At 39.1% G+C, this 27121-nt stretch overlaps 5 protein-coding genes and 1 non-coding gene across 12 annotated transcripts; 2 read left to right on the forward strand and 4 right to left on the reverse strand.

Moving 5' to 3' along the window:
* Nucleotides 1-499: 499 nt before the first annotated feature.
* LOC140796925 (uncharacterized) lies at nucleotides 500-3592 on the reverse strand. Of its 5 annotated transcripts, none has more exons than XM_073150139.1 (3): nucleotides 3341-3559; nucleotides 2019-2693; nucleotides 500-747 (listed from the first exon to the last, which is right to left on the reverse strand). In XM_073150139.1, exons 2-3 carry the CDS (start codon nucleotides 2667-2669, stop codon nucleotides 670-672), a joined length of 729 nt encoding a protein of 242 aa, XP_073006240.1. In that variant the 5' UTR covers nucleotides 2670-2693; nucleotides 3341-3559; the 3' UTR covers nucleotides 500-669. The 5 variants fall into 5 exon arrangements, with proteins under 5 accessions (XP_073006240.1, XP_073006238.1, XP_073006241.1 ...); XM_073150137.1 differs by having other exon boundaries at nucleotides 3382-3558; XM_073150140.1 differs by having other exon boundaries at nucleotides 500-727; nucleotides 3382-3557.
* Nucleotides 3593-3716: 124 nt separating this feature from the next.
* TRNAV-CAC (transfer RNA valine (anticodon CAC)) lies at nucleotides 3717-3790 on the reverse strand. The gene has a single exon. It is a non-coding gene; the product is annotated as a tRNA-Val (tRNA).
* Nucleotides 3791-5021: 1231 nt separating this feature from the next.
* LOC140796672 (uncharacterized) lies at nucleotides 5022-5771 on the reverse strand. The gene has a single exon (XM_073149745.1). The coding sequence runs from the start codon at nucleotides 5559-5561 to the stop codon at nucleotides 5124-5126; it is 438 nt and encodes a 145-aa protein (XP_073005846.1). The 5' UTR covers nucleotides 5562-5771; the 3' UTR covers nucleotides 5022-5123.
* A 9045-nt stretch (nucleotides 5772-14816) lies between these two features.
* On the forward strand, nucleotides 14817-15505 carry LOC140796768 (bZIP transcription factor RISBZ5-like). The gene has a single exon (XM_073149876.1). It carries the CDS (start codon nucleotides 14843-14845, stop codon nucleotides 15287-15289), a length of 447 nt encoding a protein of 148 aa, XP_073005977.1. The 5' UTR covers nucleotides 14817-14842; the 3' UTR covers nucleotides 15290-15505.
* A 4012-nt stretch (nucleotides 15506-19517) lies between these two features.
* Nucleotides 19518-22583, reverse strand: LOC140796571 (growth-regulating factor 7-like). 2 transcript variants are annotated; one of them, XM_073149622.1, is made up of 4 exons: nucleotides 21921-22583; nucleotides 21024-21236; nucleotides 20590-20908; nucleotides 19518-20321 (listed from the first exon to the last, which is right to left on the reverse strand). In XM_073149622.1, exons 1-4 carry the CDS (start codon nucleotides 22249-22251, stop codon nucleotides 19991-19993), a joined length of 1194 nt encoding a protein of 397 aa, XP_073005723.1. In that variant the 5' UTR covers nucleotides 22252-22583; the 3' UTR covers nucleotides 19518-19990. The 2 variants fall into 2 exon arrangements, with proteins under 2 accessions (XP_073005723.1, XP_073005722.1); XM_073149621.1 differs by having other exon boundaries at nucleotides 20578-20908; nucleotides 21921-22500.
* A 2163-nt stretch (nucleotides 22584-24746) lies between these two features.
* LOC140797022 (heterogeneous nuclear ribonucleoprotein 1-like) lies at nucleotides 24747-26891 on the forward strand. 2 transcript variants are annotated; one of them, XM_073150290.1, is made up of 3 exons: nucleotides 24747-25167; nucleotides 25742-25906; nucleotides 26012-26822. In XM_073150290.1, the coding sequence occupies exons 1-3, from the start codon at nucleotides 24895-24897 to the stop codon at nucleotides 26606-26608; spliced, it is 1035 nt and encodes a 344-aa protein (XP_073006391.1). In that variant the 5' UTR covers nucleotides 24747-24894; the 3' UTR covers nucleotides 26609-26822. The 2 variants fall into 2 exon arrangements, with proteins under 2 accessions (XP_073006391.1, XP_073006390.1); XM_073150289.1 differs by having other exon boundaries at nucleotides 25742-26891.
* The last annotated feature ends 230 nt before the right edge of the window (nucleotides 26892-27121 follow it).

The following is a 27121-nucleotide window of genomic DNA, read 5'->3' on the forward strand; positions in this document are numbered from 1 at the left end:
TAATATAATAATCAAACAAGAACATATCCCATTCGTGTATTCATTAATGCCTACTTCTCTCTCATCTTTCCATCCAATATTTTATATTTACTAACAGCTAATTACTATTTTAACCTTCAAAAGACTTGCTATCATTTCAATCATTCTCTTTCTTTCTCCTCTTCTCTCCTCTCCTCTCATCATCCATCCATTATAAATAATATTTTAATCATTTGCTAAAATATCTTCTAAATCTATTATTTTTTATATTACATCAAATGTAATAATATATCGATTTATAACCAAACATTATAATAGTTAAATTGATATAAGCTTTCCTATGCAACCTTAAAAAAGTAGACATAGCTAAACTAGTTTATTACACTACCAAACACCACCTAAAAAATATGTTTCATACATAAGTGTAATAACTAAATACAAACTTTCATAAATTTTGCATTATGTTGTAAGTGGGGATGTATCAGACCCAAAACATAGGAGATGTATAAGAACCTCCAAGTAAACTTAACAAAAACCAGGAATTTCTCAATTTCCTTTCAGCTATTCCATCAGCATATAGTCACAAAAGCCAGCCACATAAACATAATATCATACATCTTACATCTCACTTGCACTTGCTAGTGCCACAGCTCATCATGAACACAACAAGAAAATTAAGTCCAGTTAATTTTATCTTTGGCTACAGCTGAGGTGTGTAGCTGCAGAACTTGCCCAAGATGCTTGGTGTCTGCGCCATCCATCGGAAATCTTTTATTACCATGAAACCATGATGAGATCCAATAAACAAAATAGAATAAGATTTGAATAAGGGCTATTTTCAGTTGTCATTTTAACACTAAGACTATGTAGTACAGAAGAGTACAAAATACAATTTATAGAACTTGTCATTTCCTTCTATTTTGACAAAAAAAATAATAATAATAAGGAGATACTTCATTCACCAAGTAGTCTCGAAGGCTTTGAAGATAAACCACTATCCTGGATTTGATAGGTTTTGTACAGTAACTATGGAGACCTCCTCAATATCTCGGTTGAGATTTTTTTCACTTAAAATTGAGCTCTACAGACTTTTTGCGAACGAAGGATGCGATGCTTTAGTTCAGTAAAACAATGATAACCAGTCAGTCATCTCAAATCACGATGACATGAACAAAAGTCTAAAAACCAAATTATCAGAACCATGACTTATGAATGCAAATTATCACAACCTACAGCAACAAAGCCCATATGAGACCCAGCTGGTATCTTCTCCATTGCTCAAAAGTAAGAGAAGCCCACATATTTCGCAATTGTGCATAATCTGTCTTATACTATACCTAGCAACACATGCATCACAAAATAAATAGTTCTTTAATTTACATGTCTTATATTCCTATAAGTTTCTGGTATTTTAATCCAGAGACAGACAATCAAAATGTCAAACTTGTAGGCAGCAAAATATGTGCAAATTCATGTATAAGCATGCCAAGAGAATATTATACTAACAAACCAATTTACAATCATACTAGAGAGCCTCTTTCTGGTATTGAAACTGTGCAAGTACTTGAAAGTTAAAAATGCTTTTTCACACAATAACCAAACCAGCCAAATGTAGTGGTTGTCTTGTAAAGATGAAACGGCAAATATTTGTCCCTCGATCTCTAAATTATCCATCATATAAACATGTAGGAAATCAAGTTGTTTAAAGTAGAAGTCATGGTACAATATGCAACAAACTTGGTCAACCACTAATTAAACAACAAGAACTTGATAAAACAAACAAACGAAAATTACAGAGTGTATTTTCTAGCAAGAAGCAGACTGAGAATGACATCAGTATAGATAACTGTTGAGCCACAGCACATGCACACTTTATGAACACTTCCATCAAGAAGGATAATAGATTTGTGCAGGCAGATAAGGAAGCACATTAATGCATACAGAAATCGAAAAAGACAAATCAGCATTATTTGCTCGCAACAAAGCATGGCATAAACTATCTAAAAGGCAACGAGGCTAGCAACTACAAGAACACCAACCAGAATTAACAATGCCTTTAGGTAGACATCCGCCTGTTGTCCATGAGGCACGTGTCGTGGGAATCCATGAGCATGCCCACCAGGAAATGCATGGCCATGGCCATGACCATAACCATATGGAAATCCAGCAGCTGGCCCATAAGCAGTTGCATCCGGAAAACCATGCACTTGGAAGCTCAACAATGGGAACAAACCACCAATAGCAGCTGAGAATGTGTAGTTTCCCCACCTACCATTGGCATCCGGAGCCCCACCCATGAACCACGGGTTTGTGTTCGGATACTGGTTAGAATCGGGTTGAGGAGCAGTTGCAGGCCTCTGCCCTGCAGGGCGATTTGGAATTTGAACACCAGGAATCGATTTAGACCGTGGGTCAGTTGGATTCTTTCCTCGTCCATAAAGAGGCACTAGTTTCTCCTCTTCAATATAAGCCTTGCAGACTGGGCATTCGGGTGAGTGAGCATGGACATGGAGCCATTGGTAAAGGCAAGGCCAGCAGTAGAGGTGCCCACAGAGAGTGACAATTGGATCTTGCGCTAGTTCAAAACAAATGTTGCATGCAAAACTCCCAGCTTCATTGCTGCTGCTGCTACCAGAGGAAGATGCATTCTGGGGGTCTCTGCTTGCCGATTCCCCAAAACCACTAGCCATCTTTGTACCCTCACAAGCAATACACTGCATTAACAAGAAAGAATATAAAGGATAATTATATATAGTTAAACTACCAGGGAAGCCAGTTTGAATAATGTATGATACTGCGCAGGAAATAATACAAATTAAAACTTTAAAAAAAAAATCTTCTTTTATGAAAATTTTCACCTTTCTATAGGCAGGTAAGTTAGTGATTAGATAAAGCACCATTTAGATTATATCATAGAAGGAATTATATCCGAAAGTCCACTCTGCAAACAGAAGAGCGAAATATAGAGGGAAAATAAAAACATCCAACTAACGAAGTACACATCAAAGAGTATTTGAGGAAATCATGCACAAACAATCAGGAACCCTACCTTTAAGCAATAGATAATCAAAACTAATCAAACTCTCGAATAAAAGCTAAACCAACTTTATCTCCAAAATGATGAAGGAATTCCAAAATCGATCAAGGCCGAACAGGTACTATGGATGAATTCCACCCAGAAATGGAAAGATCGGTAAGTTGTCTATAAGATCGAACACGCAAAGCGCAAATTTAATACACGGAACCAATCTACAAACAGAAAAGCGAAATATCGAAGATGAAATCAAGAAATTATCCGCGAGAATGGATCAATTCGTGGCGAGTTAAAAAAAGCTAGGACGAGATTAAAGTAGAGAATTACCAAATCTTAATCGAAGAAGAAGAGAGAGATTAGATCGTTACCGAGCAGAGATCACCAAAGAGATGCAAAAGCTTCGAATCGATTCAAAGAAGACCTAGATTAAATAAATACATGAGGACTTCTAATCCTCATATATATATATATATATATATATTTTCTTTCCCTTCTCTATGACGGCATGAGCGACCGAGATGGAAACTTCCAGATCTTTTCCACCCCTCTCCGGCTATCCTCCTTCATTGTCCTCAAGGTATGATTGGTTCACCTCACAGTGGGCCCCGCAGGAGCTAACGGGATGGACTGGGCTGTCTGGGCTGGCCTGTGAGGCTACAAAAGGATGAGACTTGGGTCGAAAATTCCCCAAAAAAAGCTAAAATGTCTGAGCCCGGGTTCGAACCGGGGACCTCTAGTGTGTGAGACTAGCGTGATAACCAACTACACCACCCAGACATATTTATTTTTCACTTGTATTAGTAAAATCCACTCATTCTTTGTTAATCTCATCTATAAGTTTCATCCATCCCTAATTAAGGATGGTCCATCTCATAGACTCGCATCTGGTAGCCGTGAGGGAGTTGACATACTGTTGTAGTCATTGGTCAATTGAACAGCTTTACATGCCACTAACCTTTGGGCTTGTTGCACCTCCACCAAACACGAGCGAGTTCCTTTATTTCCATATATGCTAAGCCATGAAGCTCGTGTCTTGTGTAGCTTGGTCATAAGCCAATCCAGCTTCAGTATTCTCATAAGTGGTTGGAGGGTCAAGGCAATGGAACACAGACCGCTGATCGACAAAGTAGAGAAGAAGCTGGCAGGTTAGAACAGAAGTCTGCTCTCAATGACCGACAGACTTGTCTTAACAATGCCACCTTGTTAGCCATCTCCACTTATTGGCTAGGTAGCACTTGGTTTCGGACTCAATCAAAGGAAGAAGGTGGTTTGGCAATTAGAAGACTCAGGTGGGTCCGGTGTGCTCTCTTGGGCAAACTTACTTTCAAGTTTCAAGTTCCTCAGCCGGGTTGAGATTCCCATGTGTCAAAATATTAAAGGCCAAATACGATGAATTTGCAGTGGCAGAAGAGAAGGATATCTACAAATACCTAAACCAGACAAAGTTAGAGAGATGGTCAGGATGAAAGAAGAGGAAAATATATGCCTAGGAAAGCCTACATCGCTCTTGTTTGGTGTATCTTTTTCCAAATTCCAGTCCCCAGTTCATACTTCTTCCTTTCTGGAAGGCAGCCGGGATGATCTGCGGATTTGACTCTAGAATTTTATTGCTGTCGGAACCACATTGGCTGGCTATAGAGTTCAGACACTTAATTAGTGCACCCCCTACGTAGTATAAGCCACAAAATTGAATTAGGTGGCGGGTATCTTATCGCACTTCCATCTAGAAGATTATGGACAGGTTATCTCTGATTCGCTGCACGATTACTTATCAGTGGATGCTGGACTGACTGATATGCCGATGTTGTTGAATTTATTGAGCAAAATATCAGCCTGCATTAATTATTGCGCCCCAGACAAATAGAAGCGTTCGCTATCAACTATAAGTTGGTGGCTTAGTAACGCTATTACCATTCAAAGTGTGCACACTTAATCTTTAGTGAAATTTAAATTTAAAAAAAAAAAAAAAAACCATAAGCATCGTTTTATCTACATCGTAAACATGAGATAAGATAAAGAGCTAGTCCACTTTGCGGTTTAAAACCTAAAGTAAACGATTTGAAAATTTAAAATTTAAAAACAAAAGAACAGATTTATCACAAATTATCCATTAAACGAATGCTCTAATATTCCTCCTCTTTCCCCCATTAATCCCACCGACGGCACCAGCAGCGTAACTCCTGCTCCTCGGAAACAGCAAATCCGACCCGATCTTAAAATCCCGGTCGTTGAATTCCAACGGCGCGTCCTCGTCGATCCTGCCGACCGCGACGCTCTGGCTCCTCTGCACGTGCCCGGCCACACCCCCTCCCCCTCCTCCTCGCCGCTGCGACGCGGCGCGTATGAGCTCCCTCAGATCGTCGTCGCTTGTGCTGTTCATGCTGTAACTCCTCGGCACCGATCCCAGCGCCGGGTACCCCATCGGCGCGCCGTAGTTCATGTGACCGGCGCACCCGGTCATGCTCCTCACGTAGAAGTCCCGCGCGCGGCCCAGAACCCGCAGCGGCGCCCTCAGGCACCGGCTCCACCGGCTGCCCCTGCTTCCCATGGAGAAACAAACAATAGACAGATAAAGAGGTTTATCGGATCAATAGCTAAAGAGTTATGCAGGAGATCGAGCGAAGATTTGCGATGGAATAGAAGAGGTGCGTTTATATAATGGATAAAGTTTATAGGAGATATGAGTTGGTGGGGATAACAATAATAATAATAATAATAATAACAATTAATGATAGTTGATAATTATGTAGGTGCGACGGTTACTTTTTCTCCTCCGGGGACTTATTCGGTGTAGTTTTCTTTAGTTGGTGGCTGGATAAGGACGAAAAGTTTCGCGGATAACTCACGCTATACCTGAAACCGCGGCATTCATTCATAGCCCCAGGGTTTAGCATTTTGTCGACGAGACCTAATCAAGATTAGGTGGTTGGACCTTTTGATCTCATCAACGGGCAACCGCCACGAGCTCATAGTGTCGAATGCTTCATATTTGACTTTAATCAATGGACACAACTACAACTATTTATTTATTCGGTTTGGAAGAGAAACAAATGTTTTTTTTTCCCCAAATTACAGCAATGATTGTGAATGTTAGGCAGAGGAATTGACCGAATTAAGGGCTAATTTTGAATTCAACGTTGGCCTAGTCACGCTTTTTGACCTCATGGTTGGTTTGGAAGTTTGAACCGGCAAATTGGTTCCCCTGGTTTTTATAACGCCTGGTCAAATAATCCGACAAAATAGTTGGTTTTTCGACGGTCCTGATCAAATGTGATGACGAGGAGTGGATAAAATTATCGGAAAAGCCCGATAGATAGCGTCATAAGTAATAACTAATTATATCTTGCTGATTCGAAGAAAATGGTGACTAGAATTCACGTGAAGATGCTCCATATTGATAAAAGGACTTTTTCCATGATCACGTGCAAAAATTATTACAAAACTTTAATAGGAGCATATATATATATATATATAGGTTATAATTTTCTGAACTAGTATTGTTATTGGAAATGTGAGATTTCATTACATCAACCGTCGTTACCGAGAATATGGGAGTTTTTATATTTTTATTTTAAAATTTTCAATGACCAACATACATAAATTAACATAACCGGAGTTCGCGAGTTTAATTTCTCTAGTAAAGTTGTGTTTGAATAATTTTTGGACGGTTAGTAAAAATATCAAATTTAAATATTAGCGTGCTCTAGCCTCTTTGTCTAATTTAATTAACCTATTAACTCATGATATATTAATATTAATATTATTTTTTACAATAATATACTGTTAACCTATTAAGATGGATTGGGCTAGTTTTAGCATTCTCTTCTCACTCATTGGATGGCTCATTCTAAAGCCCACAATTTTGCCAAAAAGCCCAGTTTAAAGGGTGGAATACCAACGGTTCCGGCCCAAATCGCATGAAAGATTTTTACAGCAGCCCGCTGTAGCTATCCTATGTGGCTACAGGAGAAGGGAGATGTTTCTTTCTCTACCTCCTTGTTTCCACCCTCCTATCACTGCTGCTACTATAACAACCATTTGGCCTTTTAGTTTGACTTTTTTCTTGCTTCATCTATTCGGTGTTGTTGTGCTTGCTTCAGTGTAAATCCAAATCCGTTAGAGTCGCGATAGAGCCCCTTATTCGGGGGGGCGTCGTGTGCCCCCAAGTTGTCGGCTTGTCTAAATTATATCTCGATTTCTTCTATGTATTAGCAGCTTGGGAACTTATTTGTTGTCTCTATTGTTGGCTTGGGTTTGGGTTTGGGTTTGGGTTTCTAATCGTACATTCTCTTACTGCGTAATACGAGATTATACACTCAAATTGACTCAGTCTAAGACAACGTGACGGCATCTCCGCTAGTGTGAACACCTTGGACCGGATGACTTATCTAGTCGTATCTCGCTTACTTTGACCAGCGCACCCACGTGGTCGCCAACATAGCCGCCACGTTGACGTGAACTTGAGGGGTCGTGGTCTCTATCTAATTCCACCGCATCATATGTCGTATATTTATCATCATCTCCGGCATCTCTCCTACGTTCATTAGTTTGTATGCCTTTGCAAATTGCAAATGGAAACTACTCCTCTTCCTCTTCATATGATGCAAGCCCCAGAGCTGCCGCCGCCGCCGCCGCCGCCGCAGCCGTTTCACCCAGCGCTCCATTCGATCCAAAGATCGCCGGCGAAGCCGTGGAGGAAGCCGGGGTTCTCGGCGTCACAGCCGGTGCAGCCGAAGGTATACCGAGTAGAGCCACGAGGCTTTCGCGAGCTGGTTCAGAGGCTTACCGGAGCACCAGAACATGTAGAACGACAGCTTAAGGAGAAGCCTCCGCCAGATTTGAGGAATAGTTTAATTGAAGTCGTGAAGAGTAATTCTGGTGTGAATTCTCCCGGTGGATCAGCAGGAGGGGAGTTATTGTCGCCTTCCTTCTATTCGGCATGGTAATCGTTTCCACTTCTGAGTCCATCTTCGATGCAACTCTAGGGCCCGTTTGGGATGAAAAAACGAGTTCTCTCTCTTTTATTTCAAATAAATAATAACTAATTTGTCTTGGTGATATATTAGAATGACTCTTATTTATCTCAGTTAGATTCGAGCACTCGCATTTTAGTATGATTATCAGATGCTTTATTCTATATTTGTAGTAAAATATTTTGACGCTATTGTGATGGTATTTATATAGTGTGTAATTATAGAGAATTACATTCTAGAAATCAATCATAAGAAGATAATAATAATTATAACATAAATTTTATATTTAATAATTATTTGTCATCTTTTTAGGAGAAAATAACAAAAAAATATCTATTTATATTAAACTAGGAAAATGGTAATGTCCCACCAATGACAATTAAATACTTTTACCTATTCCGATTTTTCTAACTAAACGTTCAAAATAAAATTAGAAAAAAAAACTATATTTATTTGACATAAGTTCTTTCTTTTCTCTAATTTTTTATTTCTGCCAAACGATTCTATAAAATAATATTATATATATATCTACAAACACAATACAAATATTTTATAAACAAGATGATACGCTTATATTCTTTTCTTCATCTTATAGTGTTTATTATTAATAAATAAAATTATATCACACCAAAAATATTTGTGAAGTGTTTAATTGTATGCATAGCATTATTCTCTCATATACAGACCGAGAAAAATATCATCTATCTGCTTCTTTTGTTTGAAATTCACAACTTGCTTCCCAGCATGGTTATAGTTTCAAGCAATAAAATTATACTCGGAAGCATCAGAATGCTAGATATATAAAATAATTTCGTGGCATCTTAATTAGCTGCATTACGGATAGTTTTTGACAAAAGCTTCGCACTTATCGTCAGATCTTAAAATTCGAAACACACCACTACATCATTAAAAGTAAAAAAAACATCGATCTACTACTAACAGTAGCCGAGGCAGTGCTTATTGCAATCAATACTGCATCCACCTCCACCTCCTCCGCCGCCGTAGTTCCTCCCGGACCGGCTATAGGAGGTAAAGCATTTGGCCGGACACGTCACCCTCTTCTTGTAACATGGGCCCCTCTCTGAGCACACCACGGACGTCGGCACCACGCCGTTTCTGCCGTAGCCGCCATATCCAACTCCGTAGCCATAGCCCCCGCCGAATCCGGGGACAGTAAAGCCGGCGCCATGGAATAGGTCACGACACGTGGCGACGGAGGCAAGGAGAAGGGATACGAAGATGAGGGTGGTGGTGGTGGTGGTCTTCATGAAGACCGATCTGGTGAATTATTAGCTTGGAATAATATTTGAGAAGAAGAGATCGAGATGGTTTAATAGTAGAGAGGAGAGGGAACAGGCGACTGTGGAGGCACTGCTGCAACTGGGCTCGGTGATCGGTGCACTAACACTAATTATTTCGGTAAATTTTCACATCGCACCCTACTTTCAACCGAATCTACGTTTCTCAAATCCACTGTTTTCATTATTCATTAATTACCGAAGATAGATAGAGAGGGTGAAACAGCAAAAACTATAGCTTTCATGCAGCTCTGGCGATGGGTCTACCAAATAGTATCCAGTATCCATCACTATATATCAATATATGATCATGGACGACATAAAAACAAAATTCACATGAAAAATGTATAAATGGCTGTTTCCAGACAACTAAGTTAGCATCTGAATGGTGGTGGTTGCCTACCGCGCACCACTCATCCAAATGCGCATGCATGGTTAATGGTTTCCAGTAGCATGCACCTCATGACAACTTGAATCTATGATCTCCCAAAAGATGATTCCAACCACGCTTCCATGTACATCATATTCATATGCAAGGAAACTTACGATGCTGTGCTTATTTGGATCTCTCTATAATCTGCAATGTCAACAATATTCAAAGTCTTGGAATCATTTCAACTTATAAATCACTCTTCTTTTTTTGTCGATTTATATATATGATATGATATTTTAGAGAAAAAAAAAACTAATTTTATTTCCTTGTAGGTAATTCTAAATTTATTTCACCTCCTATATTTATATTTGTGTCATCCAATTTTTTTTAAGTCGAGCTTGCCAAAATAAACTAAAATTTATGGCCTCATATCTCTTGGTAATTTCACGCTTTAATCAAAATTTAATTTGATAAGCTTAAATAAGTTTTGAAGTGAGTCAAATTTGAATTAAATTAAATTTGATTTAGACTAGTTTACAGCTCAAGCTTGAAATAAGCTTGATGGAGGCTCGACTTAAAAATTAACGCGCAAAGGCTAAGCACAAGCTATCCCATTCACACTCGGCTCATTTATACTCGGTGATCCAAGAAACATTAAACAAGAAATTAAAAAAAAAATCATGCGAATAAATAATATAATTATTAGATGTGTATATATATATATATAAATTTAGATATGGAACAGATGGGATTGCAAATAAATACTAGCAATCCTATTAAAATCCGAAAATTTTAAATAAAAGCGGCCACTAGTTATGTTTCTCTTGGGTATAGATGTAGTCAGTATGCGCAGAGAGAGTCCTCCTCATCAAACATTCATCCTCCCCAATTCCCTCACATCCTTCGTCTCTCCCAAAGCTCTCCTTCTCCAAACCCTACAGTGATTCATGCAAATTATAAACCAAATCAAATCAACATATCAAAACCTTATTTGGGTAATCTATATACCTTGTTGGGTTCCATTGGTTCATGTCTTGCAGCTTTGGACACGGAGACAAAGAGGAGCAAGAAGCCTATGAACAGCACCAGGGTGATCCTCTTCGACATGATTAACTTGGTTTGGGCAAAGGAAGAGGTTGTGTTAATTGGGTATATATAGCCGGGGAGGGAATAGAGATTTTGTTAATTAATCTGATAAAAATATTCGTTTGGAGGATAATTTCGGGGGGAATTGTGTCGTTGCTATCACCAGAAAATTCGTACGACTTTGTGGCTTTGTTTAATTGCAGCGTTTACGTACGCTGGACGAATGTGAGACCTAAGATTTTGGCCAAAAATTAATTTAGTTAATTTAATCCAAGCCAACCTAATTAGTAACTCCCCTGCCTAATAATAAATACAAACAGCCTCAAATTGGGGGTTGGTTTAGTCGTTAATTAAGGAATAATTAGCCTTGAAAGTCGACTAAGTCTCCTTTTTCATCGAATTTCTAGAGAACGTATCATTCTAGATCGAATGACAGGATTCCTTTTCTATTATTTTCTATACCCGCGTTTACACGATTAGAGTCAAAAGTCTATGAAGTGACATATTTACAATAAGGTTAATATAAATTTTTTTTGGAGAATAATATATATATATATATAAATATATAGCATAGCATCTGATGCTCCTACGTAATTAACGAAATGGTTTATTTTTTGTTTTGGAAGTTTTCTTTTAATATATTTTATTTTTATTAATATAATTATGTTGTGGTCCAGTATCAACGTGCTAAATCCACGATTAAGGAGAAAAAAATATATATATTAATTTGGAAATTGTTGCAATCAGATGGATGCATTAATTACGTAGTTATCGTTAGGATGGCCGTCCATCACGTGAAAACCACGAGACCATCACGCGCACAGCGACCCCACTCTGGTACTAAAAAGGGCAAATAATTAGCTATACATTATTTGTCATAAAACCTATTAATGCATTCATATGAGTTGGGCCCAAGAAAAATTATTCCTATGAAAAGGTGATGGAGGTTTGAAAGCAATACATCTTATCGTTAATTTATGTCAAGCCGACAAGGTAAACCCTTTTTGTTAGGAGACTAAACGTAATTAATGAGAAGGCGGAAGAGGATCGACGTTCATTAACAGTGACATGATATTAATTCTCCATCGCCGTTGGAAGTAGCTATCTCATTCGACTATCCTACGTGGCACTTGGATATCAAAGCTACGTAGCCAACCTATTCCTACGAGCACACCGTTTCAATTCTAAGCCACGTAGCCAACTTCTCCTTCTCACATTTGTCCACACGTTTCGGCTCTTATCAATTATAATAAATAATAATTTTTTAGTTTATAGAATCGAGCATGGATTTCATTTGGAGCCTAAAATTTCGATCGGGCTTGGCTCATTTGGAGCCTAAGTTAAACTGTAATTGTCGATTGACTTAAAAAATAAATAAAATAAAATTATTTACAAACTCTAAATTATCACTATATTTTATATACATTTTCTGATAAAAAAGATTATAATTTTAAATTCAAGAGTGTACGTGATAAACAGAAATTCAAATAATATATATGGATAATAATTTAGAGCATCTAAGAAAAATAATCCTAAAAATTAATGAATTCAAGGTTAAATTTTGAGTCTCAAACTTAGACTCATTTATATTCGAGTCGGGCCCAAGTTGATTATTTATTTTGACAAATTTTATGTCTATATATATATATATATATATATATATATATATATGAGAGCTAAGGATAATTGAGCCCAACTAAAGCTTATGCTATAGTTTGGGCCTCTTCGAGTTTGGGCTTTCATTGTTTGTGTATATATATATATACCACTGAAAAGATTGGAGTATAATATATGACTTCATGGTGTCTAACAATATTATTTTACCAGATACATGAAACATTATATATACATACATATATATATATATATATATATCTGTGTGTATATGAGCATTTGCATAAGTTTGTACATATTTCTTATTAATTGTTTCAAAGTAACAGTTTTGAAAAAAGATTTAGTTTTAAAGGATATGGAAGCTACAGTGGTAATTTTAGAGAAGCATTTGAACTATTTTTAAATTTTAAGGAATGGGTAGGGATTCTGATATGAAATAGATTTTATAGAATTTATGAAATGACTAATCTTTTGTTCTCTAAATTTTACAGTAGCGAATTGGTCAGAGAAACTGATGTGCGAATTCTTTAATCCTTAAAAACAAATAAACAATGTGTATACAGTTTGGTAAGCTAGATGATTTTGATAATTCTATCTATCACACTCGTTTATGTTAGATTAAAAAAAACTGTGCATAATTAATAGTCATGCATATTTGATGTGTTATCACACTCGCTTAGTGAACTTTGGCATGCATTCTTTTAAGTGGGTAGTTATCCCCAGCAAGCATACAATTTTGATGAATGGTGACATGAAAAGAAGATCGTCCACATTTGAGGAATGCATCTGGTCAATAAGAAAGAAACAAAGCAAAGTTAAACAATCCCATTATTCTTAACTTTGGGGGTCTTTTGTCGATCGACATAAAAGCTTGATGGGTATATATGTCTCTTGCTATATATATATATATATATATATATATATAGTTTAAGACCCACCAAGACCCTAGGATTTAGATGCGTTAATTTAAACAAAGACTCATATGTGGGATGAAATTTCTGAATACCCTCTCTGTCTCGATCTCACCATATCTCTACATAAAACATTAAAGCCAGTAGCCATATCATATCATATCATTATCCATAGTAGTAGTGGACGACTATATCTTTTTCTCCATCAACCTAAAGGAAAAGTTGCACACAACGAAAGAAAAAGAGAACCCTCTCCAGTCTCTCACTTTATCCAAACCCCCTCCCTCTTGAAGACCACATGCATGGGAACGAAGTCTACTTATCCTTGCATGCAGAAGCTCAACTTTTTCCCATGGCCAAGCAACTAGCTTTATCACCGTGCCGTTCAAACATCCCATGTGTCTGCCTGCATGCCTTTAGCTCCCCCACATACACATGCCTCCTCTTACACATAAAGACCTGGAAATAAAGCCTATCCACACGTATTATAACTAAACAGCTTTTAATATAAACTACTAATCATGTACTCGCATTAAGACAGCCGAATAATCCCATCATCTCGCACTTTAAACATTCCTTAGTGTTGCTTTTGCTCTTGGTCTCTTAATTTTATAGATTTATATACATATATCTATTTATATACATATCTTATCTAAGTCGACCTCCATGTGGCAATGCTGTACGTAGTTGGCCAACAGAACAGCACTTAACAGTGGTCGTCCTAAAAGAAAGCTTTTACTAGTTTACTTAACCACTAGAAGTTTGAAGAACTAAAGGGAAAAAAGAAATACAAAGAACAAAAAAGAAGAAGAAGAAGAAGAAGAGGTAATTAATATATTTCGGTCTTCATGTCCGAATCTTTCATGGTGATCTCGTGGCACCCACTAACCCATGATATCTTTTCATATCTCATCACGTCTTTTCTTCAGCCTAAAGTAGGGAGCAATATTAACAGAGAGCTAAATATGCAATTAACCAATGACGCTAACTATTGTTAGTCTTATATATAATTAACAGTGAAAAAGAAGAGGGTATTTACGTTTCTACCCTTGCCACTGTAGGTGCCAACTCGAGCCTGTAGGATGGCCGACCTGTTAGCCAGCTCACTCGTGTCAGCCAGCAAGCAGTTGACACGTGTCGTCGAGCACCATCCTTCAATTACTTCGTGATTAAGCTAAATCTCAGTTGGGTCCCAGTGCCTTCCTTCGTTCCTTCCACATCACGAACCCATAGATCTTCCCTTCTATGCGACCTTCCAGTTACTCCCATCATCTACATCTAACCGTCCATCTTTATGCGAACTATACGAACGCTCGTATCGAGTTTCTGGAGTCGCATTGCCGTCAGTGCCGGATGACTCGGATGCGTTGACGTGGCACCACAAGATCCCCCTCGCCGCGAGAAAAAAATAAGAACCAACGACCACCCAACTGTCGCCATGTCAGCAAATCACACTTTTGTGGGCCACATCATTCCTCTCTCCCTCTCCGGCCTATAAATACTCCTCCCCTCCTCTTGTTCCTTCCCTTTTCTCTCGCTTCCCTTCTTACCCCTATAGCTTGCTTAAATTCCCGATGCAGTCCTACGACGAGGCCTTCCTCCCCTTCCTCGACCCGGAGTTCGACTCTGGGTTCGAGTGCACCCCGTGGGCCGAAACGGACCCGACTCCGACTCCCGAGTCGGGCCTCTCCTTGGCCGAGCAGCGGCGCATCCGGCGCATGATGTCGAACCGCGAGTCCGCGCGCCGATCCAGAATGAGGAAGCAGCGCCACCTCGAGGAGCTCCGGAGCCGGCTCACCAGGCTCCGGGCCGAGAACCAAGAACTGACGTCGCGGCTCGGCGGCGTCGCTCAACAGTGCCTCTTCTTTCACAGCGAGAACCACTGGCTCCGGGCCGAGTCCGACGCCCTCCGGCGCCGGCTCTTGGCGGCTCGCCGAGTGCTGCTGTTGCGGCGGCTGCAAAGGCTGATGTCGATGCACGCCTCGGGATTCGAGCAGACCTGGGCGTCGCTCATCTCGTAGGGATTTGAATTGGTTGACGAGGAGAGAACCGTCCTTTTCACCTGTAAATTTGAATTAGTTTTCGAAACCGGCGTTTCATATAATTGCGGGGTTCTTTTTGAGAGGGCAAGGAGTGAAATAAAGGGGTTTATATGTAAATATCCGTAGTCTTAACGTGGGATTTATCATTCTACCTCGTTTTCGAGAACTTTATACCACCAAAACTCCTTCTGATGAGATACTTTTCGGATCACAGGACAACAAGTAACGTCGAGATTCATGTTGATTTAGATGGAGGGAGATTAAGAGAGCTAATTATAATAGGTAGTTTACTGACCTAATGACATGATTAATGCTTAAAGGTGGTGTCATGGTTGTATGAGCTAGCTTTAGGTGTTGATTTGGTGTGCGTCTGTCTCTCTGTTATGTTGTTAACTTTTATATAATAGGCTATCAGCATCGCCACGTCGAAAGGGCGGGAGCTCATGTTTGTTGGTGGGTTGGTGATTTCAATGCACGTTTGCTTCATTTTGACCCTCAATGGATTGGCGGCAGAACTTTAATAGGTAATGTCGGCTAGCTTACAATAACACCCTATATATCTTCTTCTTTTTTCCCCTACTATTTTTGCCGTATACCCTTTATGCTTCCTTCTGTCATGTATTTGCAAATCACACCCTCTCGCTCTCTCTCTTTTTTATTTTTATTTTTATAAAAGTATGTATATATTTTTTTTTTATTGAAAACTACCTGGGTTAGGTAAAACATGAACATTCTGTTTGGCTGGGAAATGGGAATGATGTCTATAATACCAAAAACACCCTTTTATCTTATTATATAATTTATAAATTAAGTAACAAACTCATAGACCTCATTAATAACAAACAAACTAATAATTTAAAAGCCAACAAATCATTAATGCTTACTGTTATAAAATCCCTCTTCCATCTCCATTCCCCAATCTCTCTCTACGAACACTCACGCCTCGTTTGGATATCCTCACCAGAGTATCCTCCCTCACCGGACTACTACTCTTACACGACAGCCCAAACCTCTCCTTGCCGGTTCCCTTCTTCCCTTGCTTCTTCACACTCTTGGTGCACTCCATGTAAGCCACCAGGAAAGGGTCCTCATCTCGCCGGAACCCTTTCGCGCCCGAGCTTCGCTGGAACGGGCCTTTTGGGCTGTCCGACGAGCACGGCGGCGGCGGCGGTAGCTTGATGGGCTTTTGTCCCGGCCCATTTATGACGAGGGACTCTTCTTCCTCTATGTCGCTGTGAGGCGCCACCTTTGATATCCCTGGCTGGTTCTCCCATGAGAAGGGCACGCTTAGAGATTGCTGCCTTTGGTGGCTCATCTTAATCTCTCTCTCTCTCTCTCTCTCTCTCTCTCTCTCTCTCTCTCTCTCTCTCTCTCTCTCTTGATGGCGTTGAAATGAAGTGGTGGAGATTTTATGGGAGTGAGAGAGTGGTTTAAGGAGGAGATCTTATCATGCACTCCATGCTTGGCAACGGTTGGTGGTAGGTTTTTTTGGAAAGTGGGCAAACAAAAACTTGTAAGGAAAAAGTTACGGAGGTTTCACTACTATATATATGATATGAAATGAGAGAGAAGGATACGTACGTGAACAAAATTGTTATTAGTCTACGTATATGGAAGGATAACTACTTGGTTTACGTGTATTTTGTGGAATGGGAAGACTAAGGGAAAATTAGGTGGAATCGTAGATGAATTAGGAGAGCTAAGTAGAGAGGCTCTAAAAAATTATTTCCGTTTATTATACATGTAGTCATTGTTTTAAGTTGCTTGTAAAGAGATACAATGTACTGGTATAATGTTCTTGTGGACTTAATAGTTTATGTTACCATGTCTTATTAGTAAGCTACGTTCATCATTTCTTTACATGTCTTATGCGGAAAAAGATTCTAATCTTGTCCACCTTGCATTATTGCTTTTGTCATTAAGATACAAGTAGTTACTATCATATTTAAAACGACAAATAAACGTCCACAAGAAGCTGAGAAGACTAACTAATAACAAATGAGACGTATAAATGCCAAACTTTGACCAACAAAATAGAACTGCAAACATAGTTTTCAAAGTGGAGTTTACTTCTCGCTTACATTTTTCCCTTGCAATTGATTTGTAATTAGCGGTCATTGAATAATTAAATGGATCCATCAAACAGAGGAATATAAGAAGCATAGTACACGTCGGTGAACAAAGCAATGAAACCTCTGGGAATTAATTTCCTATAAAAAAATGCGACCTTAACTTTTGTGTGCTTAAGGCGGCTAATGATGTATTTTCTCATTTCAAGTTGCGATGGATTAGTAATGAATATAACAATTTATGTGGATATTTCTATTTCTCCAAGCCCAAGGTCGCCACACCTGGCCCATTTAGCTCGTCCCATAAGATTTCATTAACCAATCACAGCGAGTCGTTAGTGAGCCTAGAATCTGGCAGTATTAATTTTGTTCTCGTTCGAATTAGGATTAGATTTTCTTTTTACAAAAATTTAATAAGAAGGATTCATAAAATTAATTATGCTTACACCCTCTCTCTGAACTATACACCATTTTCACAAATACCCTCTAAATTTTTTTAAGTTATAATGTCACCTCTAAATTTTAGGGGTAAAGTGAAAAGAGTAACGGTAGAAATCGCGTAATGACTAACTATACGCCTAATTAATATGTCACAATATTATCAAATTTTAAACTAAAATAGTAAATAACTTACTCTCTTCTCTCTCCTATCTCAACTCGTTCTATCTTTGGCATCGACTGCACGTGAGCGAGAGGGCTACGACAGCGAGCTACTAGCGGCCTCCCGTCCCACATGGGGCAGCAGCGAGCTCACCGCAACCTCTTTGTCCCATGCGGTGCAGAAGCGAGTTCATCGGGGCCTCTCCATCCCACGTGGCGCGACAGCTAGCTCGCCAACGGAAAACATATGCCAGCGCCCTCACTCGAGGAGGGAGAGAATAGAAGACAAGGAAGAATGAAGACAAGGGTGGTGACAATGGAGGGGTGAATGACGATTGAATATAATAATAAAAAATATATTTTTATTAGAATGAATTTTATTATAATTTAATAAATGAGTCATATAAAGATTACGAAGGCATTTAGGTTATTTGAAATTAATTACATGTAACATATCTGACACATAAGTTGACTTGCCTAATTTTTTTTGACAGTATAAAGAGTGACATTAAATATTTTTTTTAAAGTTTAAGGGTAACATTGTAACTTAAAAAAATTTAACAATTTTCTTAAAAATTAAGTATAATTCAGCAGGGTAGACAAAAATTTTCCTATATCTAAAATTTCTTTCTAACTGTTTGTTTTCTCTTTTCTTTTCTGTGTTAATTTGATAAGCTTTCCAGGTATGAATATTTTTCCTGCCGAGGCGCCGGATCTGAGCTCTTTTGCTCATCTCTCGTTGGGGACGTTTGCAAAAGGCTGTGGTTGTGGGTGACGAGTGAGGGGTCCGTTTGTGGTCCTCCTCTCCTTCGGGATTACCTTTTTGATCATCTGATTGCGAGAGGGATGTAAATGCTGGTGCAGTGATGGACTCTTTCTATACCCATAGAATATGTTATACGAGCACCTACTCCTTTATCCCTTTCTATTACAAATTTAATCGATTTTCAAATTTTAGTTATCCTTAGAAAGCTTTTTCAATTTTTATTTCTGAAGAATTATCATGTGAATATAAAAATTAGATGGTCTTCGTTTCCTAACAAATTTACTCCACTTAATTGTAGGAAGCAATTCATTTTGTAGCATAAAAAGTATGTTCCTCTGTCCTTCCATTGCAAGTACCTTCCCCTAGAATTGCAGTGCAGTTCTTTTGCTTTGTTTAAGTACTCTTTTAGTCTTATTTTGCCATGCCATTTTTCCTACTCAAAGAACCAGACACAGACAGTACCTTTAGATAATTTAGAGAGTAACATTTAACTTTCCTAATAATGGAGATGCCGTTGCTGTTGCATGAGTACTGCCGATGAAATGGATGTATCCTAATTGAGTTTTGCTAATAGTTTCAAGGAATTCCACTATAGCTAGAGGTACTATGTCATCCTATTCTGCGAACAGTTAATAACAAGAAGAATGCAGTGGAGTTGTCAGGCTTTTTAGCGCATAAAAGAGTGCTCTTATCTATCTTTGTTCCCAATCATTCACATATAGTGATAACTGACTGCTTTCTTTAATAAGGATCTTATGATAAGCAAGCAAAATAGTCTCTGCAATTGAAAGCCTGAACTAGAGATTTGAAAGTGGCCCAAACATCTAGACTGTATTCTTTACATACTAAAAGGATCTAGGCAGCAATCTGCACTTAGAAGTATTCCACAGTTACATCAACATCTTATACATGATATAGCTGCAGGAGATGAATGGAGTGCATCAAGGACGCCGACTGTATCCTTGCATGATACAAGTAGTAACATAAAGAAAACAACAAATTAGCACAGCAGAAGTTGTTCATCCTATCGAGGCATCACAAGCTCAAACTCAGAAAGAATTAAGGAACATAGATCTAGAATTAACAATGCTCTCATGGAAATGTCTGTTACTCCATCAGAGTATCTGGATTCATACTCTGTCTTTCCTAGTTCTCTCATTGTTGCTGCTGATTTTTTACAATGAGGTGATTGCTGACACGCAGGGGCTAGTCTTCTACCGAGTCCGAGCCATTAACTGTCGAGCTTCAGAGCTCAAGAGCTCTGGTTTGCTTATGTGAGCTCGTTAAGACCTCCCCCAGTGGCCCTCCATGTGAAGCCTTCCAATAGAATGGTATCCAATCTTCGTGTACCTTGCACTCTTCAGTTGATACTTCAAGTGGTGAAAGTGCAAGTAGCTCCTGCGGCAGCAGCATCGGAGAAGAAGATGGTGATGAAAAGTAGGATTTGTCACATGGATTAGGTTCTGTTGGTATCAGCGATAAGGTATCCACAGGCTTCAGGCTAACAGAATTTAGCTTTCTCGACTCTTCAAAATCTTTCACATTTCTCTTCATGTTCTCTTCGCTTATTTGTTTCCTGCACAACAATACAAAATCTGTAACACAAATATGACGTAGCTCAGAGGTTTGTTTGTTATGAGAACAGCAATTGTCCAGAACTCTTCTGTCTATATGGCCGACCGATTACTGTTGATCATTTAGATTATATTGCATTTAGCTGTCAGTCTCATAACTATTTGGTTAAAATGATTATGATGATAAAGCTGACTAATAAGCAGAAACTATCTGAATTTTCTCAATATAGGAGAAAAGTAATAGTGTGCTAATCTTACCAATTAAGATACCTGTGGGGAGAACTAATGATGTCTGGTTGCAAGTTATTCTTCTGATGAATTGTGGATATGCTAGATGATCTACTGCCAGAAACAATGGAGGCTGATGGTAGATTGGCAATGGCAGGCACTGCCTTCCTGGCATGGCCAGTTTGGCCTTCCACAGGCTTTCTTGAACGATGGCGGTTTCGGTTCATGTGTCTCTCGCAGTACTTCTGATCAGCAACTGCATCTCTCGAGCACCGCCATTTCTTACCATCTGTCCGCCTGCATCTTCCAGGCTCTGGATCAGTATTCATGGAGAAGCCAAGTTGGTATGGTCTCCATCTCACTGCAACAACATGAGAGACGCAGGAAAAAGAAAGAAACTGTTACAGGAAATGTCGAAACAAAATGTGCTCTAATGCACTAAATTCAGTTTGTACTCTTGAAGAGGGCCTTCTTACATGTATTGTTTCCAAGAGATGTTGTTGAGAATGGTGAGCTGATGCCTTTTCTGATAGACGTGAGCAGATTGGATGGTATTGGAGCATTAGCATTGAGGTACTTGTAAATCAAGGCTTGTTGTTCCAGTTCCAGCCATTGTGAGGGAGTGAAAGGCCTTTTGGCCCGAGCTATAACTTCATGCACATTAATGTTAAGGTTTCCAGATACCAATCCTGATACAGAACAAGCCACAGATTTCAAGCTTATCATATATGTACAAGCAAATGGGAATGAAAGGAAAAATAACAACCAAAATACAAGAGACAAGAAACATTCATGACTTGCCTGCAACTTTGCATTTATATCAAAAGGCATAAAGCGCACAAGCTGTTGCTATCTACTCTTCCTTTTACAGCTTCATAAGAAACTTAGATAAACTAAACTCACACCTCTCTTAGTAGAACCCCATACTGAAGCAAAAAATTTAAAAAAAAAAAGACTAACTGCAACTATGAGAGATCACACCAAACTTAAAGAAATGTCATTCTTATTCTTCATATTATTCCCTTGTTATGCATGCACCTAATCTTCATTTCTTTGTAAAGAAGGAGAACAACTAGTATCCCATAGCATCTACATTGAAAATACTGTGCATAACCCCATTTTGCTCTAGACTGTCTCTCCCTTTCAAATCATAGCCAGTAGAGAGGCAAAAGAAAAAGAAAGGCGGCAATTTCTACCTGAGAGGACTCAGGCTAGGAAGCAATAGGATGCCATGAAAGATTTCCTTCTAAACCCTCTCAGCATTGCAATAAACTAGATTAGCCAAATGACATCTTGCAATATGCTTATAGACCTAATAAACCCCCCAAAAGACAGAATCTTGCAATCCTACAGGCCCTATATTCTGTTTTTACCTGCATTCTCCCAAGAGCTTGGTGACAACGTTGCAAGCAAGGAGTCGTCACTGTTCAACAAGAAACTTTCTGCTTTGGATGACGAAAACATGGGCAACTGTTGTTCATAAGAGAAGATAGAAGAAGATCCAGTCCTGGCCATCTTGAGGCATCTCCACTCATGGTCCTCAAAGCCAGCAGACTTCCCCTGCTTCACAGAACCAGAGGAAAAGAGCCCCTTTTGCCTATTGACTTCAGTATCTGAGGAAGTCATGGAGTTAGTACACACATCACCACATAGAGAAGAGGTCCCAGAAAACCCATTCATGCCCACCACCCAACCAAGCTCCATTCCGAGCACCAATGCAGTCAAGAAATGGAGGTGGGCTCATGAGGCACGAGAGGGAGAAATGAAGAAGAAGAAGAAGAAGAAGAAGAAGGAGAAGAAGGAGATGGGCAAGGAGAGGAGTGTGAGCATCGTTGGTATCTTTGAGAAGCAAGGACAGAAGGGGATGGATGTTAGTGTGATTTTGAGTACAGAGAAGCAAGACGTTATTCTTTTGGGGAGACAGGAGAAGAGGATGCCTTCAAGAGAGACAATATTGTAGGTTATCTTGGTGAGCTTGGATAACTAAAGGAAGACATTTTTTTTATCAAGTCAATAAAGGAAAAACGCCTGAACTGAACTACACACTGATCTATTCTCATGTATAAAAGTCAAAATGAGCAGCACTAGAAGATCTTAATCATATGTTTTTTTTTTAAAAAAATCTTATCATCTTGTCCTCTGTATAATGACACTCGCTGCTATGGATGTTCTCATGCTACTACTGCTCGTCATGTTAAAAATTCCACGAGGGATAACTTAGTTGAATTGGTGTTGTTATCTAATAAGTCCAACTGTCCACGAACCCAAAAGGACTGACTGCCATGGCTGATGGCTAGGTCACGAGGGTCTAGTGAGAGGAGAATGCTAAGCTTCTAATCAATACCAGTAGCACAGGGAGCATTAATTTTACAGGTGAAGGTACAAGCTAAACCTTTCAATGGTGGTGGTGGTGGTGTATTAGTAAATACTAGTGTGAGAATGTTGGAAAAGATCCATACATCAGCTGATGTGGCATGCACATACCAAGACATGCCTCCAGAACTTAACTCATGGCCATTTATTATACTACCCATTTTTAGGTCGCCACTCTCGTGCATCTCGCGTGTTAGATAGAGAGAGACCAAAGATTAAAAAATTAAAAACATCGAAACTAGATAACTTAGATTAAGCATTGGTTATTTAGTTGTATGTTAAAAGACATTTCTTGTCCTTTGTATGAGTAATCTATGGTGGATATTTAGTAGCATCACATGTTGCTTGCTCTCGTGTCTAATAACCAAAAACTTGTTCTGAATAATTGTTTGAGATTGTCAAAACCTAGAAGCTCAGGTTTCTGCCACAGATCTTGTATTCCATCTCGTTCACCACCTGGCTTTCTGTCCGGATTTATAGATACACCATGATCCAGGCTGGCTCTCTCTGATTACAAATCAAACTACCAGCAATGCAGATTTTAACTTGGCCCAACAATCTCCAACTTCATCTAATTATCCAGATTATAAGTCAAACACAGTGATGGGGTCCTACTAATATGTGACAACAAACATTATGAGTTTGATTTCACTTAACAGTTGTCCATCTTATACAAAAAAGACTAAGGGTACTTGATGCATAATGTTGTAAAATAAAGTTTTAGAAGGATAAAAGTGATTTTAATCCAATGTACCGATGTAAAGTTTATTTATTAACACAAGAGGGAATTATTGATAGAGGGTCTATTCTGTGACTTGCCACTATTTTATTTCAGTGGAATTACCATTAGGCCAGAGACTCAATGGGCCCAATCCACTTGGATGCACCAGTGGCCCACAATTTGGACGGCTGTGCTTAATGGGCCTCACTACAAATAGGGGAAAAAAGAGAAAAGAAGCTACATACGGCGCGAATCTCGATGGAAAGCGACGGCTGTCCTTCCACGGTGCTCTCTTTGGGCCAAACAGGGCCTATGAATCGTGCGGCTGCCGTTTAATCATCATGATCTAGTTGACGGCGGAGAATACCGTTGACATGTGGCAGTGGAGACAGCTATTTTAACACTAGGATGATGGCGACGTGTCGAAAGTAGGAGTACCCCACGTCTGACCTAATGGGCCCCGGCGTCGAAAATTATTATCTCGGAGTCCATTTTGCACATGGCCTCTATTTATCACAACCTTTGTTTAGAATAATTATCTTCTACTATGATAGCTACTGGCTACATGTTGGTAAATAATAGTCAATTTTTTTTTTCCTTTTATCTAATGGTAAACTATTTAGGCTTTATTTACTCGTGCAAAAGATTTTCTCTAAGATCTGACTTGGGCCAGGCCCATGTAATCCGTGGGCCTTTTACCTACATATTATTGGGCCATCTACTCATCTCATGTAGTAAGATATTGGATAAAAGGGTCTTATATTTTCATTCATTAGAGAAGACAATTCGTATAAGTTTGCGTTATAAATTTGAAAACTTTAGTTTTTAATTATTTTATTTTTTAATAGAGTTAATAAAAAAATTTACTAGAATATTTGGTTAAGATTGTAATTTCTAATCTTAAGATCCTCAAAAACTGCTGTATTATCTATCGATAATCTTAAAGATCTTCAAAACTGCGAGCTCTGCAGTAGTATAACGACCAGTAACTATCCAGTTCGCTTAAGATCAACGGTTCAAATCAACCTGTAAGATTCCAAATCCCACATCCACCGTCTATTTCCCTTCGGCCCCCCCGAACTAGAACCCCACTAGATCTCTCCCAACCCCACTCCAACGCTAAAACCCTTGTCTTCCTACTTCCTCTTAGGGTTTGTAGAGTCCAAACCCTAGCTACCCTCCTCCTCTCCCCCGCCTCTAACCTTTTAGGGTTTCTTGGGGCTCGAGGGTTTCGGCTTCGGTGAGTCGGGAAAATGGAGCCTTCGTCTTCTTCTTCGTCGTTGTCGTCTTCGCCGTCGTCTGAGAAGGGGAAGCTCTTCGTCGGAGGGATCTCGTCGGAGACGAGGGAGGAGGCGCTCATGGAGCACTTCAAGAAGTACGGGGAGGTTAAGGAGGTGGTGGTTATGCGGGATCGGAACACCGGGAACGGAAGGGGTTTTGCGTTTGTCCAATTTTTGGATCCGCAGGCGGCGGAGAGAGCTCTCGAGGAGAAGGAGAAAGAAAAGCATGTCATTCGTGGAAGAACGGTTAGTTCTGTTTCATCCTTCTTTAAATTTTTGAAGTTTCTTGAGATAGAGGTGTGATCGATGTTAAAACTCGATCATTTAAAAAAAAAATTTATTTTGCATTCTCTTTCGTTCTTGGTGATTTCAAATTGATGCCTCGAAATCTCTATTCTCTTCTTCCAAATTCTTGTTTAGCTTATGATTTCCTGTGATTCAAGACGTGATTTTTCATTTTATATTTATTCAAGAGAATCATAATGCTCGATGTTCGACCTCTGATGAGTATAATTTAACGCAACATTACTTGCCAAAATTAAGAATCCAGCCCGTGCTGACATCATTTTGAATAAAGGACATTTTTGGAGCCTCTAATGTTTCTTGTAGTCTATTTTATTTACTAAGTAATGTATACATATCTTTAGATGTTGTCATCGATTTTCATAGGTTTTACTTAGATATGGATCACATCTATTGCATAATTGATGTTATGAATAATTAATCATCATTTGTTTCTGCTATTTTTTCTTGTCAAACTTTGGGCCATCAGATAATTAGTGTGTGTTTGGTTTCTTGATGCCTTATCTTGCCTTTGCAGGTTGAAGTGAAGAGAGCAATACCAAGAAGTGAACAGAATCAAAATCACCAATCCTCCCAAAACATATATCCAGATCAGAGCCCACATCAAAACCGAGTGCCAAGTAGGGATAACACTAACAGCTATAATGACAATGGGAGTCACTCTACTTTAAAGAAGATATTTGTAGGTGGTTTGCCTGACAATATTAGGGAGTCTGAGTTTAGAAATTATTTTGCGAAGTTTGGTACAATAACTGATGTGGTTGTGATGTACGATCCTTCTACGCAGAGGCCAAGGGGCTTTGGTTTTATTACCTTTGATTCAGAGGAAGCTGTGAGGGCAGTGACAGAGAACAATTTCCACGAATTGAATGGGAAGATGGTAGAGGTCAAGAGAGCAGTGCCTAAGGATGGCAATAACCATAGCAATAACAACAATCATAATGATGGAAGTTACAATTCTAGAATGTCGGGCGCAATAGGGCCGTCATTTGCTGTTTATCAAGGAGTATATCCACCTTATGGTCATAGATATGGTTTTGGGCCTTTTGGCTATATGTCAGCCCCTATTCCTTCATATCCTTATACAGGGTATGGTATCGGAAGCTATGGTGGACTAAACTATGGAAGTGTGTTTCCAGGTCCAAGGGGCCCTTGGAGTGGTCATGGTATGATGGCCAGAAGGAGTATGATGCCCTATGGCAATCTCACCACATATTCAAGCTATGTAAATGGAGGAGGATACAAGAATGTGTCTAGTGGTGGTCATCGTGGGGTTTCTAGTTTCAGTGATGGCAAAGGAAATCAAACCGGTCAAGATGTGCAATCAGCAGCAGTTACTGGAGCGATTACAACACAAATGGAGGCTGTCAAGTTGGATGCTTAATAACTCAGTCTTTGGTATGGTCTTGTGAACTCACTTGGCTTATTTTGTGATAGAGTTTTTCTTTATAGGTTGTAATTTTTTTCTTCAGATATTTCTTTTACTTTTTCCGGTTATCAATATAGCTAACATAGAAGAGTTGTAAACTGTAATATGATTCCATGGTGACACGAGCTCCTTTTCCAAGTAATTTCAAGTAACCAGGATGAGTTTGTATAACCAATCAATATTATGCATAAGAAACATTTTCCCAATTAGATCACTTAACATATTTTGGGAGAACAAACACATTATTTGTTCAATCCTCTACTCCCTAGTTGCATGAGGAGATGAGTTTCCGCTCAATAGACAACATGTAGTAGTATCTGTGGTTATGTTGAAAGAGACAGATTACTTTGTGATATTTGTTCAATAATTTGCACTTGATAATAAATGCATTTGGCATGGACTAGGAACAGTGTGACTTACTAATTTGCTTAGTAAAATGTGTGTCCATCTAACTGAAATCCTACTGTC

The sequence above is a fragment of the Typha latifolia genome, chromosome 10, assembly GCF_019914945.1.
Source record: "Typha latifolia isolate L0001 chromosome 10, TyphaL0001v2, whole genome shotgun sequence".
Taxonomy (NCBI): domain Eukaryota; kingdom Viridiplantae; phylum Streptophyta; class Magnoliopsida; order Poales; family Typhaceae; genus Typha; species Typha latifolia.